The sequence below is a fragment of the Colobus angolensis genome, unplaced genomic scaffold, assembly GCF_000951035.1.
Source record: "Colobus angolensis palliatus isolate OR3802 unplaced genomic scaffold, Cang.pa_1.0 Scaffold60, whole genome shotgun sequence".
Taxonomy (NCBI): Eukaryota; Metazoa; Chordata; class Mammalia; order Primates; family Cercopithecidae; genus Colobus; species Colobus angolensis.
The window spans coordinates 4,462,039-4,476,884 of record NW_012119599.1 but is presented as its reverse complement, the minus strand read 5'-3'; the positions used below and the strand labels follow the sequence as shown (position 1 = coordinate 4,476,884).

General features: G+C 44.6%; 1 protein-coding gene across 7 annotated transcripts in view; it reads right to left on the bottom strand.

Annotated features, from left to right (window-relative positions):
* LOC105526953 (putative pregnancy-specific beta-1-glycoprotein 7) overlaps positions 1-14,588 on the bottom strand; it is a 16,475-nt gene extending 1,887 nt beyond the window's left edge. Inside the window, exons 1-5 of one of the 7 annotated variants that reach the window (XM_011963133.1) lie at positions 14,330-14,588; positions 12,755-13,114; positions 6,830-7,108; positions 3,841-4,119; positions 3,193-3,447 (exon numbers count right to left, since the gene is read on the bottom strand). In XM_011963133.1, coding sequence (XP_011818523.1) covers positions 3,193-3,447; positions 3,841-4,119; positions 6,830-7,108; positions 12,755-13,114; positions 14,330-14,393 — 1,237 coding nt within the window. In that variant the 5' untranslated portion in view covers positions 14,394-14,588. Of the gene's footprint in view, positions 1-2,399; positions 3,448-3,840; positions 4,120-6,829; positions 7,109-12,754; positions 13,115-14,329 lie in introns of those variants that run through there. The other 6 variants (XM_011963132.1, XR_001004171.1, XM_011963134.1 and 3 more) reach the window with 6 other exon arrangements.
* Between the last annotated feature and the right edge of the window lie 258 nt (positions 14,589-14,846).

Sequence of the window (14,846 nt, the reverse complement as noted above, 5' to 3'; positions counted from 1 at the left end):
AAAAAAAAAAAAAAAGTGAAGTAAAGAAAAAGAAAATGCAGTGATCACTACCAATTCTAATAAAATAATGATTATGAAAGTACTGTAAAAAATTGTATGCCAATAAATTGGATAACCTAGATGAAATAAATTCCTAGAAAAACACAAAAATATGAATAGAACTATAATCAGTAATAAGATTGAATCAATAAAAGCATTTGATGAAATTCAGTATTTTTTCATAATAAAAACATTCTAACTAAGAATGGAAGGAAATCACCTCAACATAAAGGTAATATGTGGAAAACCCAATGCTAATACCATACTCAATGGAGAAAAACTGAAAGCTTTCCCTGTATGAGCAGAAACAAGACAAGGATGCTGCTTTGGACACTTCTATTCAATGTAGTATTGAAAGGTCTAATCAGAAAAATTAGGCAAGAATTTTAAAAAAGACACTCAAATTAGAAGAAAGGAGTAAAATTATTTCTGTTTGCAGATAACTTGAACTTATATCTAGAAAATCCTAAAGATGGAACAAACCTGTTAGAATTAATAAATGAATTCAGTAATGTTGCACAATACAAAATCAACATTCAAACATCAGTCATATTTCAATACACTAACCATGAACAATCTGAAGGGAAATTAAGAAAAACAATTTAATTTTTATTAATATCAAAAAGAATAAAATACATAGGAATAAGTTTAACCAAAGAGGTGAAATGATTGTACCTGAAATCCATAAAATATTGCTTAATGATGACATCAATAAAATGAAAGACATTTTGTTTTCATGAATGAGAAGACTCACTATTGTTAGGAGGACAATGCCACCCAAAGTGAGCTGCAGATTCAATATAATTCCTTCAGAATCTCAGTGACGTTTTTGCAGTAAAAGAAAAATCTGTCGTTAAATTTATATTAAATCTCATGACTCTAAATAGACAAACAACTTTGAAGAGGACAAATGAGGCTGGAGGACTCACACTTCCTGATTTCAGCATTTACTACAAAGCCCCAGTAGCCAATACAGTGTGGTACTGCCATAAAGGAGGACATATAAATTAATGAGATAGAATAGAGACGCCAGAAGGAAATACTTGCATTTATGGCCAAATGATTTTCATTGAGTGTGCCAAGATCGTTCAATGGGGAAAGGACAGTGTTCTCACCAAATGATATTGGGAAAGCTGGATATTCAAGGGCAAGAATGAGTGGAACCTTTACCTAACACCATATACAAAAATTAACCCACAATAGATCAAAGATCTAAATGTAAGAGCAAAATCTATACAACTCTTAGAAGAAAACATAGGAGACAAGCTTTAGGATATTGGATTTCACAATGATTTCTTGGTTGTAACAACAAAAGTATAGGCAACAAATAAAATGGATAAATTGGACTTCATAAAAATCAAAATCTTTTATATATTGAAGAACATTATCAAGAAAGTAAACAGGCAACCCATGAAATGAGACAAATAATTGCGAATTATAAGTGTGATAAGAAATTAATTTGCAGAATACATGAAAAACTACAAGTCAACAACATCAAACATCCAGAAACCCAATTAAAAAATGAATAAAGGATTAAAATAGTTTTCTCCAAGGAAGATATGCAAATATCCAATAAGCCCATGCAAAGTTCCTCAGCATCATAAATACTTAGAGATATGCAAATCAAAACCACAATGTGACACTACCCCACACACTTTAGGATGGCTTTGATAAACAACAATGACAGCAACACAAAACAAGTGTTTTCAAATAGATGGAAAAATTGGAGCTCTAGTGCATTGCTGATGGGAATGGGAAATGTTATAGCCACTGTAAAAAGTGGTGTGGCTGTTTCTCAAAAAATTAAACAATAAATTACCATTTGATCCAGCAATTCCACTTCGGGACATACTGCCTATACAATGGAAAGAAACTTGAACAAATATTTGCACATTGATGTTCAGAGAAGGATTACTCACAATAGCCAAAAAATGGAAACAATAGAAAAGTCCATTGAAAGATAAGTGGGTAGGCAAATGAGGTATATCTATACATTGAAATGTTATTCAAACTTAACAAGGAATAAAATTCCAATACATCGTGCAAAATGGATGAACCTTGAAGACATTATGCTAACTGAAATAAGCCAGACATGAAAGGATAATTATTCTATAATTCCATTTATAAAAGATAGAATAGCCAGTTACATAGAGACAGAAAGTAGAATGGTGGGTGCTAAGGGATAGGGGGAGAAGGAGTGAGAGTTACTGTATGTAGGGTACAGAGGTTTAATATGGTAAAAGGAAAAAGTTCTGGAAATGGATAGTGTGATGTTTACATAACATTAAATTGCACACTTAGAAATAGTTAATGATAAGTCAATATTATATATAAAGTGTCCTGCACACTTTTTTCATTGCCCCTTTCCTGCCATGCAGAGCCCCAGAGGTGAATCTCCCTATTTATTCAAGTGTGCATCACTCACTGTCCTCTGTGCTGTGTCCCACGTGCTGTGCCCACAGTCTCATACAGCCGGTGACTTCAGAGCCAGGACACAGCTCAAGAGTCTGCCCCGAGGCTCCCTCTCTTCTTATTTCCCTGCAGCCTAGGCTTCACTTCAACTGGCAGCTCGATTTAGCCGAATTCAGGACAGGTCACCAGGGCTCTTTCTCCACACATGCTGGTCCCACCCCAGGTGGAGTCAGGCAGGGCCAGTCACCAGAGAAGCCTGGATCAGAGCAGGAAGCACTCTGAGCTGCTCCTACCTCATCCAAGGGGCTTCCTCCTCTGATTTGGGGGAAAAATGTGAGCTTGTTTCAAAACCTCAGATGTCCCTTGTGGCTTGTGGAGTAGGTAAAAGAAAACAAAGACGTAGCAGAAAGGGATGTGTTGGTGACAGCAAGAAGCAACTTGATCTTGAGGATTCTCCTTCTTGTCCCTCTGTGAAGCCTCTTCCACCACATAGGGCTCAGGGCTGACAAAGTCCCCTCCCTACCTTTCTCAGGCTGGACACAAGGTCAACCATGAGAAAACAGAAAAACAAGGAGAAGAGAGTCTGTAGAGACAAATTGGGAGGGTTCAGGAGGAGAATTTAGGATTTGCTTCTGCCCATGGGACATAGGCTGGGAATGGAAATGTTTTCCTGACTCTTCTCTGAAAGCCAGATAGACTCCACTGAAAACCCTGTTGGCAATGATGCAGGGATCCACTTACCAAAGACTTTGATCCTCTTGAATGTGGAATGTACCCTGCCAGTGGCTGAGTTACGAGCAAAGCAACCATAGAGCCCGCTATGCTCTGTAGTAATTCGGGGGATAGAGAGCTCTTGTCCTGATTGCAGAAACTTCCCATCAATCGTCCAACAATACTCTGCCGGTGGGTTAGAGTCCGCGAAGCAGGACAAGTAGAGGGTTCTTCCTGAATGGTAATAGGTCAATGGAGAGAAAATCCTGGGGACGTGTGGACCATCTGGAGTAAAGAGAATAAAGCCACAGGTGATGTTGTCCGAGGGAAGGGAATGCTCCTGGTCTCTTAAAGGGACACAGTGTCCCTCTGAGTCAAGACACACCCTCAAAGCCCAGCCAAAACCCTTCTGTGTTCACTGAGACAAGGCCTGAGGTATTCACCTGTTTCTCCCATCACAGGCTGTAGACCCCAAGTCTCCCATGACAAGAGCAGCCCTTCGCCTTATATTCTTGGTTAAGGCTGTGCCTACCCAGGTTTCCCCAGGGCAGGGAGTCATGGCCAGCTCGGGTGTCCAGAAATAAAATGTCTGTACTCGGACCTGAGAGACTGAGATGCCTGGCCTCTGGTTGTTTGGATTTTAGCTGGTGTCCTGGCCCACAGAGGAACTAAAGATACAAAGAACATCCAGGGTGACTGGGTCACTGCAGATGCTACCAACTCGGTCCCGTATTTCACATTCATAGGGTCCTGTGTCATTTCTTGTGACATTGGCTAGAATGAGGATCCTGTTTTTACCAGGTTGCTTTAGCCTGGGACTGACCGGGAGGCTCTGACCATTTACCCTCCACAAGTAGGTGTAGCCCTGAGTCTTAGGTTCACAGGTTAAGGCTACAACATTCTTATTCTCCATGGGGTTGAAGTTGTTGCTGGTGATGTAGGGCTTGGGCAGCTCTGCTGTGTGGATAACAGAGAGAAGTTTGTCTGTGTGACACCTTTGATTCCTCCACAGGTATCCTTTAATCACAGTTGGCATCTCCCACCTCTCAGCCTACCTGAGTCCTTGAAAGCCAATAGCTGGTGCGTGTGTCACAAGATAGATACATGATGATCTAAAGGCTCAAAGACTGTGAGGCTGCCTGCTCTGTCTTAGGGAAGCACAGACTTTCTCAAGTGTGATTTGAGCAGCAGTGTTGGGTCATGGATAGACACATCAGTGGGAGCCACAGCCCCTGTTACACCTCCCAGTCTCTCTCTAATCAGCTGACTGATGGGCTTACCTTGGGTTCCTTAGCTGGAATGTGCAACTGCTGGGCCCCTTCCAAATTCCATCCTACTTTGCCCCCCTAGATGTGATTTCTCTGCAGCTTCCATTTCCAAGGACATTCTAGAGATGAGTAATAATGGCACTTCCCATTGTCCTGAAACCCTGAAGATACTGAGCAGCCTGGCCTGGGACTGGATGTTTTAGCAGAAATAAGACAGGGGAGACCACAGTCAAGCCTGGAGGTCAGTTCAGTCATCAGGCCGTGGAGGCACAAGGTGGGGCAGTTTTTGCAGGTGTTTCATGATGACTTACTTGAGCCAGTGACCTCCAAAGATAGAGCAGAGTGCAAGGAATGATCTAGAAAGAGTGAAGGGGACAGACAAGAGCTGGTGGCTTTGGAACAGAACCATGTTCCCTGTTCTGGGTTCTTTAAGTTTCCTCTCCTTCTGCAGAGGGCCGGTGAGGACTATGTGGATCTTTCCAGAAATACATGTGGACATTTGCAAATGCAGAACTGACTGGTGGAAATGGTGGGAATGAACTGCTGGAAATCTGGTCCTTGTGGACCATCTGTGTTTGATGGATATGAGACAAATTTGGGGAGAAGTTTTGCAAATATTTTCTTCCATTGGACACTCTACTCTCTGATTCCATGGGTTTAACTACTCTAGGGACCTCATGTACGTGAATTCTAGAGTGAATCTGAGAATAGACTGCTGGTTGCCAGGAGCTGGGAGTGGGGAGAATCAAAGGTTGTTCATGTGTGTGCAGTTTCAGTTATGCCGGATGGGGAGATTTTAGAGATCTGCTGTACAGCTTGATGCCTACAGTTCACACAGATTATTTCTTATGCATAAGACTTAGGACAAAAAATGTTTTGGATTTCTGACATTTTTTGATTCTGAACTACTTGTCATATACTTACTGGTTTAGCATCCCAAATCTGAAGGATTCGAAATCCAAAATGCTCCAGTGAGCATTTCTTTTCAACATCAGATTAGTACGCCAAAGTGGGAGGTGATAGGCCAAATACATTCTTGCCCTTTTTTTTTCTCTCTCACCATGTTTCTAGCTTGGTAATTAGTTTTTGGTCAGTTCCATACTGGCCATGCTGCACTCGTATATTTTTGAAGGCTTTGGGATGTGAGAGAGGCTGATTGCCACTTTCTATGTCATCAAACCTTTCCAACTTTTCGTGGTTGCATCTTATTCTCAGTGACTCTCTTGTGGCCATCATTAATAAGAGCCTGTCAGGTCAGATTTAATACAGATTTTTGTAATTCTGCAAAAAAATGTTACTGGGATTCTGGTAGGGGTTGCATTGAATCTGCAGCTCACTTTGGTTAGTATTGTCATCCTAACAATATTGATTTTTCCAATCCATGAAAATGAAACACCTTTCCATATACTGATGTCATCTTTAATTTCTTTCAGTAATGTTTTGGAGTTATCAGGGTATAACCCTTTGACCTGTTTGGTTAAACTTATTCCAAAATATTTTATTCCTTTTGATGTTAATGTGAATTGAAATTCTTTTCTTAATTTCTTTTCAGATTGTTCACTGTTAGTGTATAGTCTAAAGAATGATCTAGAAAGAGTCAAGGGGACAGGCAAAAGCTGGTGGTTTTGAAGCAGAAACATATTCCCTGTCCTGGGTTTTTGATTTTCCCTCTCCCTTAGCAGAGGGCAGGTGGCTCTTCCCTGATAGCCAGATAGACTTCACTGGAAAACATATTGCCAGTGCTCCAGGGATCCACTTACAAGGGACTACGATCCTTTTGATTATGAGATTTGTCCCACCAGCGGCTGAGTTATGGATGAAACAGACATAGACCCCTGTATGTTTCAGTGATCTGAGGGATAAAGAACACTTGTGCTGATTGCTGGAACATCCCGTCAATCAGCCAAGAATGCTCTGCCAGTGGGTGAGAGTCTGTGAGGCAGGAGAGCTTGGGGACTTCCCCTGTGTGCTAATAGGTGTATGAAGAAGAAATGGTGGGGGCATCCAGGCCATCTGGAGCAAAGAGAATAAAGTCACAGCTGATGTTGTCAGAGGGAAGGGAAATGCCTGGTCAGTGGAAGGACCACAGTGACCCTGTGAGCTAAGTCACAACACTGAAGTCCCAGCCAAATCCCTGCTGTGTTCACTGATCTGGAGCCTGAGACATTCACCTGTTTTTCCCATCATAAGCTGTGGACCCTGAGTCTCCCATGACAGGCGCAGCCTCTTCTCTCCCATTGTTGATCAAGCCTAAGCCTACTCTTAGTAGTCATGGCCAGCTTTGATATCCAGGGGTAAAGGTCTCTGTACTTGCACCTGAGAGGGACTGGGAGGCCTGGCCTCTGGCCATGTGTATTTGGGATGGCAGCCTGGCTCACAGAGGAACAGAAGATACTCACAGATGAGATTCAGGGTGACTGGGTCACTGCGGCTGGAACTCCCTGGGTTCTTCATTTCACATTCATAGGGTCCTGCAGTATCCTTTGTGACATTAAATAGAGTGAGGGTCCTGTTGTTTTCGGACAGCTGCCACTTGTGACTGATAGGGAGGGTCTGACCATTTATCCACCACAAGTAGCTTACGTCCGGAGTGTCAGGATCACAGGATAAGATCACAGTCTCCGTGGCCTCCCTGGGGTTTAAGTTGCTGCTGGAGATGGAGGGCTTGGGAGTCTCCACTGTGCAGATAACAGAGAGAAGATTGGCCTGTGTGGCACCTTTGATTCCTCCAAAGACATTTTTCAATCAGAGATGGCATTTCCCACCTCTCAGCCCACCCAAGTCCTTAAAACCCCATGGCAGGTGTGTGTGAGACAGATGTATGGCAATCTGAGGGCTCAGAGATTGTGAGGCTGCCTGCTTTATGTGGGAGAAGCACAGACTTTCTCAAGTGTGAATTGACCAGCAGCATTGGGTCATGGAAAGACACAGGACCAGCAGTCATAGCCTCTTGTGCCTCTCTGAGTCCTTCCCTCTCTAACTGCCTGCCTGGCCCACCCTGTGGTCCTCGCCTGGAGCATGCAGTGCTGGAATGTTCTTAGATTCAGTCTTAATTTGTCCCCCAAGGTATGTTTTCTCTGCAGCTTCCCTTTCAAGGACATCCTAGAGGTGGATGATGGAAATTCCCATTGTCCTGAAACCCTTTGGGTACTGGGAAGCCTGGCCTTGGACTGGGTACTTCAGCAGAAATAACACAGGGGAGACCAGAGTCAAGCCTGGAAGTCAGTTCAGTCATCAGGGAATGGAGCTACAAGGTGGGGTAGTTTTCCCAGCTGTCTCAGAGTGACTGACTTGAGCCAGTGACCTCTAAAGATAGAGCAGAGTCCAAGGAATGACCTACAAAGAGTGAAGGGGACAGGCAAGAGCTGATAGCTTTGGACCAAGACCATGTTCCCTGTTCTGTGTCCATGATGTTCACTTCCCCCTGTAGAAGGCAGGTGAGGACCATGTGGATCTTTCTAGAAATACATGTGGATGTTTGCAAATGCAGAACTGACTGGTGGAAAGGGCGAGCATGAACTTACAATGGAAGTCTGGCCCTCATGGACTGTATGTGTTTGGTGACTATTAGAACAATATTTGGGAAGAAGTCTTGCAGATGCTTTCTCTCATTAGACATTCTACTTTCTGATTCTATGAGTTTGACTACTCTATGTACCTCATCTCAGTGGATTCCAGAGTGAATCATAGAGTAGAATAGTAATTTCCAGGAGCTGTGGTTGGGGGACTAGGGCATTGTTCCATGGGTGTGCGGTTTCAGTTATGCAGGATGAGGAGGTTCTAGAGATCTCCTGTACAGCTTCATGCCTATAGTTCATGCAGATAAAATGTTCCTTATACAGAAAGCTTAAAACCAAGTGTTTTGGATTTCTAACTTTTTTTTTTTTTTTTTTGGAATATTTGCAGTAGATGTACTGGGTTAGCATCCCACATCTGAAAAATTTAAAATCCAAAATGCTCCAGTGAGCACTTCTTTTTAGCATCACATCAGTGGTCAGAAGTGTTGGATTTTGGAGCATTTCAGATTTTGAATTTTCGTATTTGGGATGCTCAATTTGTAATACTGTAATTTTCCCAAAAAAGAGTTCTCTGGAGTTTAGACTTCATGTTATGTTCTGACCCTAGTAACAAAAAAAAAAAAATTTGGAGGTCACATTAAAATGTTGTCATAAGTGGAAATTTTTACTGATGGTCCAAACATCTAAGATCAATTGCTGGTAGTAGTATTTCTCATGATGCCCAATTAAGGTTTAGGTGTGGGGTGAATTCTAGCAGGATCACATTATGCTCAAAGAAAGATGCCAAAGGTGATTTGAAATTAGCAACTCCTTAAGTAGAGAGAGTCCCGTTAAAAGGACAGAACTGGTCAGTGTGTCAATTACATAAAGGGAGGAATGATGCCGAATTAAAAGAAGTGATGTGTGTTATGTTAGTAAATATAGAAGGAACTCCCTGTTTCTAATTTCTGTGCAGAGTTAGGAAAAATGGGGAGGAGCCCAGAACAGGTATGTGAAATGCTTTCTTCATTTTCTCTTAACCTCAGGAAACACAACTCGAGTTTCAGTTTGTGTGAATTAGGAAGAGTCTAAGTGAGACGCCAATGGCTCATGTGTTGCCCACCGAAGAATCCCACCTTATGAAAATGGAATCATCATGAGGAAACAGTTGTATGTGGCACAGGCAGTAAAACCACCAGATAGCACCCACCTGGCCACCTGCAACAGGTCCCTGACACCACCAGTATTCCCATTATGTGTATGTTATAGCCTTGGTAGTTGTCCCACAACTACAAAGTTTAAAAATTGCAATTGTCAATACAAAATGTTGAATATGAAGTAGAATATGTTGTTCCACTTTTTTCCCCCCACTCTTTTTGAACTTTCCTGTTTCACTTTTGGAAGTTTCTGTTGACACATCCTCAAGCTAGGGATTCTTTCCTCAGCTGTGTGGAGTCTACCGGAGAGCATCAAAAGCATTTCTTCATTTCTCTAACAGCATTTTTTTTTTTTTCTGAGATGGAGTCTCGCTCTGCTGCCCAGGTTGGAGTACACTGGCATGATCTTGGCTCACTGCAAGCTCCGCCTCCCTGGTTCACAACATTCTTCTGCCTCAGCCTCCCAAGGAGCTGGAACTACAGGCGCCCGACACCACACCTGGCTAATTTCTTTGCATTTTTAGAGAGATGGGGTTTCACCATGTTAGCCAGAATGGTCTCAATCTCCTGACCTTGTGATCTGCCCGCCTCAGACTCCCAAAGTGCTGGGATTACAGGCGTGAGCCACTGTGCCTGGCCATCTCTGAGGGATTTTAACGAGTTCTTGACTTTTGAGATTGTTCAGCTTTTTACTTACTGTTAGAACCGAGTGACAAATTTCAAGCTTGTTATATGCCTGACAGGAAACCAGAAGTCTCTAGGAAGTGACTGGGAATGTGAGCTCCATAGTAGGTTGAGGATGGAGTCACGAGTGAAATGGGTGAAATCAGCCCATGGGCTTTGGGGACTGCAGCCCTGTCCAGCCTCTGACACCCTGGTGAGTCAGTGCAAAGATTCCAACAGTGACAGCAAACTAGCATGGCTGACTCCATCTGGCATCTAGTCTCAGGCCGGCTGTCCTCACTCATTCCTGGCCATAGGCCAGGCTAACCAGGGAGGAATTTAGTTTATGGTTTAACTTTGAAGAAACAATGATAATAGGTCCTCCATAACACTAATGCCCTTATTTTGCCCAGGGATTGCCTTTGTAAAACTGGTGAAAGACCATGAGAGTAAGATTATAGAAGGGAACTGAATTCTGCTAAAATGTATGCACAGTTTCTACAACCCCTTACTGCTCAAATGTCATTTGGCCAGTTTACAAAATTTGTAACTAATTGCTCCTATAGATAACATCACTATTGTAGAACCTGAGATTGGTCTTTTGAGATGTTTCCCATTCCTTGCATTCTGGTAACCTGCTGACCTCATCCATACCCATGACTAATGGCTCAGCCAGTCACGTGGTCCCCACCTAGAGTCAGATTCAAGCACAAACAGATCATTTCCCTCTGCCCCCATGATTCCATCCCCAAACAATCAGCAGTACCCATTTTTTCCTCCTGTGCCCCTGAAACTATCCTTGAAGATCTCTAACCCCTGATCCACTAGGGAGGCTGATTTGAGTAATAATAAACCTCCGTCCTCCTATTTGGCAGACTTGGAGTCATTAAAATCTTTCTTTACTGCAAATCACCATCTTTACTGCACAAACAAAATTGGTTTTGTTTGTGCAGGAGGCCAGAAGAACTTGTCTGGGAATTATAAGAGTGGATAGAGGAGCTGCCTATCCCTGTTTCATGGTCTTGTCCACAGATCAGCCTCACAAAGGAAAGAGCCCTGGGTGGGGATACAGTGGAAGCTTATTCTCTTAGTGACCTGGGGACATTGGCTTGAGATGAAGCCTGGCAGCAATGGCAACTCCAGGTGATTTCTGTGCCTTTCCTATTTCCTGGGAGGTGGGCCAGGCCACAGTGTTAGCAGGAAGGGAACAGAACAGTCAGCCTACTTAGAGGGAGTGTCTGGGGAAGGCCTAGGGGTGGAGGAAGAAGCTGTGCAGGACCGGGCTTGCCAGTTAGAATGAAGTGGGAGGTAGATGAGGGACACACAGAAGTAGAGCGAGGCAGAGACAGCATGGCAGTGAACAGCGGGGGCTACAGTGACTTCAGAGACCCCAGGGACCAGGTGCCCCCATTTCCACAGTCCAGGACCAGGGAACCCTGAAAACCTTCCAGTGGCCAAAGAGCTTCAGAGTTACACATGAGGTGGGGTGTCTTTAGGGGCAAGAGGTAGTGGGGGGATGAAACATGGGTGTCAATCTCTGAAGGACAAGGGACAGGTGTGGCTAGAACTTCCTAGGATTCTGCATCCAAGATCCAGTCTCTAAAGACGTTATGGATCATTCATTTCTTCACTCAATTCCTTCATTTGTTATGTGAGAGCTCCTGAGTGTGTGTCTCTCACTGGGCCTGTGCTGGTGCAGGGTGTGAGTGGGGAAAGAAAACAAGGTCCTCTTCTTTATCCTGTCATGCCAGTGACATGGACACTTTGGGAAACACAGGATTTCAGGTTCAGTGATAGGGGTTAAGATCTGTGGGAGAGGCCTGGACATTTTTTGCACTGACTCTGACAGTTGAGGCAGGTGATTTAGTTCTGGAGTGCAGACTAATCGTCTGACCATTGCTCTCACTCCTCTGAGGTTTGGGTGCCTAAGAAGAGAGGATTTGAGCCAATAAATGACTATGGGGTCCTTGGAACCCAATGATTCCTCACTTCTGGTGGAGGAGAGGATGGGCCTGTGGCTGCAGACAGACCTCATGTGACCCTGATCTGCCTTTTGTGTTTGTGCGACTCTGGTTCAGTGACTGTGCCTTCCTGTGCCTCAGTTTTCTCTCAGTCAAATAAGCTAAATGGCAAATGGGCTTTGGCTTTTCATACTATCTGTGAATAAATTGTAAATTCTCCACAGTCACCTGACCTAATGCTTGGCGCAGTGGAGGTGTTCACACAGACAGCATTTATTATTATTCACTTCCATGAGAGAACACCTTTAGGTCAGATCCCTGTGGACAAGCTGCTGCCAGGTACATTTTCTCTCTTCTGTTTCTGTTTCTGGGGACATTAGACTTCCTAGGGAGTGTCCTAAGCCTTGCAAGGCAGTTGGCTGATGGCCTACAAAGCTTGTCTTTCTGTCCTCTCCACTCTGAGTCTCAGGTGAAGAAAGCTCTGTCCTTGCTCAGATGAGGCTCTGAGGGCTGAGCCCTGGACATGAGCAGCTCCAGGAGACACAGTCCTCAGACAGCTGGTGAATCTCCGGTCCCAGTAAGCCCTGCCACAACCCAGCCCTGGCACAGGCTCCTCAGCTTTATCTGGAGTAAGGATGTAGGGACAGGGGTCTGGGGTTGAGGCTTCTAGGGCTGAGCTTCTCTGAGAGTATCTCATGGGGCCTCTTAGGCAAAGCCCTACTCAGTTCTCCAGGGTCTTTCTCAGGGTCGAGTTTATGAAGAGGACATGAGGTGCTTGGCTGACACTGATCTCCTCCTGCTGAGCACCCCCCATCAGACTGTCCTTCCTGTGCAACAAGTGTCTGTAGGGTCTGGAGGCAGGAAAGGAATTGTGATCTCCTGAAGTTTGTCTCCTCTGTGTGTGTCCTGCACTAAATGCCAAAACCCCAACATAGGACATAATGCAGAGAGGGACATAGGCACAGTCCAGGTCTGACCATCCTGTGTGTGCAAAGTAGAAGTGATCTCCACCCCCCAACACCCAGGGATCATGTGGAATCACTCACGGTATAAGGTGAAATGTCCAGTTACTCCTTTAATCTTATCACCTCGTTTTATAATTTGTATGGTGTAGGATCCTGTGTCCTTCCGGGTGACATTCTGGATCAGCAGGGATGCATTGGAATATACTGTTTCTCGTCCACTGTATGCAGGCCCAGATATAATTGTTTCAGTGTCTATTGTATATGCTGTAATGAATTGGTGGAGGTCTATTATTTGCCCTTTGTACCAGATGTAGCCAGTAAGATTCTGGGGCAAATTGTGGACAAGTAGAAGAACATCCTTCCCCTCGGAAACTTTGGTTGGCTGGGCTTCAATCGTGACTTGGGCAGTGGTGGGCGGGTTCCAGAAGATGAAAAGTAATACTAGGAGGTGGAGAGAGCATCAGTCAATATTGAGACCTATGTATTGGGGTGAAAAGATGAGGCCCTGGGTCCTGAGAAGATCTCTTGAATTATCAGCCTTGAAGACACACACACACACAAACATACATGCCCCTTTTGTGTGTGTGTGATTGTGTGTTTGTGTCCTACTGTCCTACTGGGTCAAGGTCAGTGGCACAACCCTCATTCCTTCAATGCTTCTGACCTCGGCATTTTTCTCTTTGGAATTCTCTTCCCCAGAGGTCTGCTTCCTCCATACTGCCCTCAGGTCCTGCTCACATCAGGGCATCCTTAGACTTCTTTCCTGACACCTCCTTCAGAGACCCTGGATCTTCCCTTTCTGACCTTTCCCTGCTCTGCTCCCTCCAGAGCTCTGGTCAACACCTGACCTCACATTCTAGATCTCTTTGCATGTCTGTCTCCCTGCCCATGAGAACATGAGCTCCGTGAGGACAGGGACTTTTGTGGTCTTGGTTGCACCCCAGTGCCTGGGACAGGCTGTAGACTCCTGTACATGTAAGAGTTCCCAGGACCCTCCATGCCTGGGGTGTTTTGTTTTGTTTTGTTTTGTTTTTTCTTTCCCCAGTTGTTCAAGTTTTTTGCTGAGGACAGTGTTTCATGCCCTGCTTATATTTTCATTTGAAGTATAATCTGATAATAGTTATTATTATCATTTTTCAAAATATGGTGACCAGTGATGATCAACCAGCAAAACAGAACACTTGAGATTTTCCTACCTCTTACCAATTCCAGTTCAATGTGATTTTCCTGTTTTGACCCCTGTCCCTCTCTGGTATATTTTCCCCTATCCAGGCTCCAACAGAGCCTTCTTTCCTTTTTTTTTTTTTTAAGATGAAGTCTCGTACTGTCACCCAGGTTGGTGTACAGTGGCACGATCTCGGCTCACTGTAACCTCTGCCTCCCGGGTTCATGCTATTCTCCTGCCTCAGCCTCCCGAGTAGCTAGGATTACAGGAGCACACCACCACACCTGGTTAATTTTCTGTATTTTTAGTAGAGACGGGGCTTCACTGTGTTGACCAGACTGTTCTTGAACTCCTGACCTCATGATCCACCCACCTCAGCCTCCCAAAGTGCTGGCTTATTTTATTTTTTTAGAACCCCATCCTCTCCAGGAAACCCCATCCAATCATTCTGCTTCCTCCTCCTGTCCTCTCCCAAGAAGTTCTCTCCTCACCTGTGAGCAGGAGCTCCTTCCAGGTGATGTGCAGTGTGCAGGGAGGCGCTGAGAGGGGCCCCATGGCCTGTTCTGCCCGCGTGTTCTCCTCTGTGGAGATGAGCTTGGGATCCAGAAACTTTCTGAGCACGGCTGTCAGCTGTGCTGTCCTTCCGCCTTCTGTGCTGAGCCTCTTCCCGGGGCAGGAGCACTTCTCAGGCTCATGGGCAGGGTCTGTGCCCAGGACACCTCTCTGTCCCCTCCCCTGTCAGTCCTGCCTTCTTGTCCCTCCTTCTCTTTTTCCTTTTGTCTGTGTGTCAGGTCCCTGGGAATTGAGAAGGCCTCTGTCTTTTTCAGCAGTGATTCTGTCACCAAACCTCGACACACACTGTGTGCAGAAACACAAACACACACACAAAAGAGACACGCACAGACACATACAGTCACACACATACCCTGTAGGTTGGGCAAGCACAGTCCTGGGCCTCAGCCTCCTGCTGTCCCCATGGCTCTGGGTCAGGTGCACATTCGCATCCTT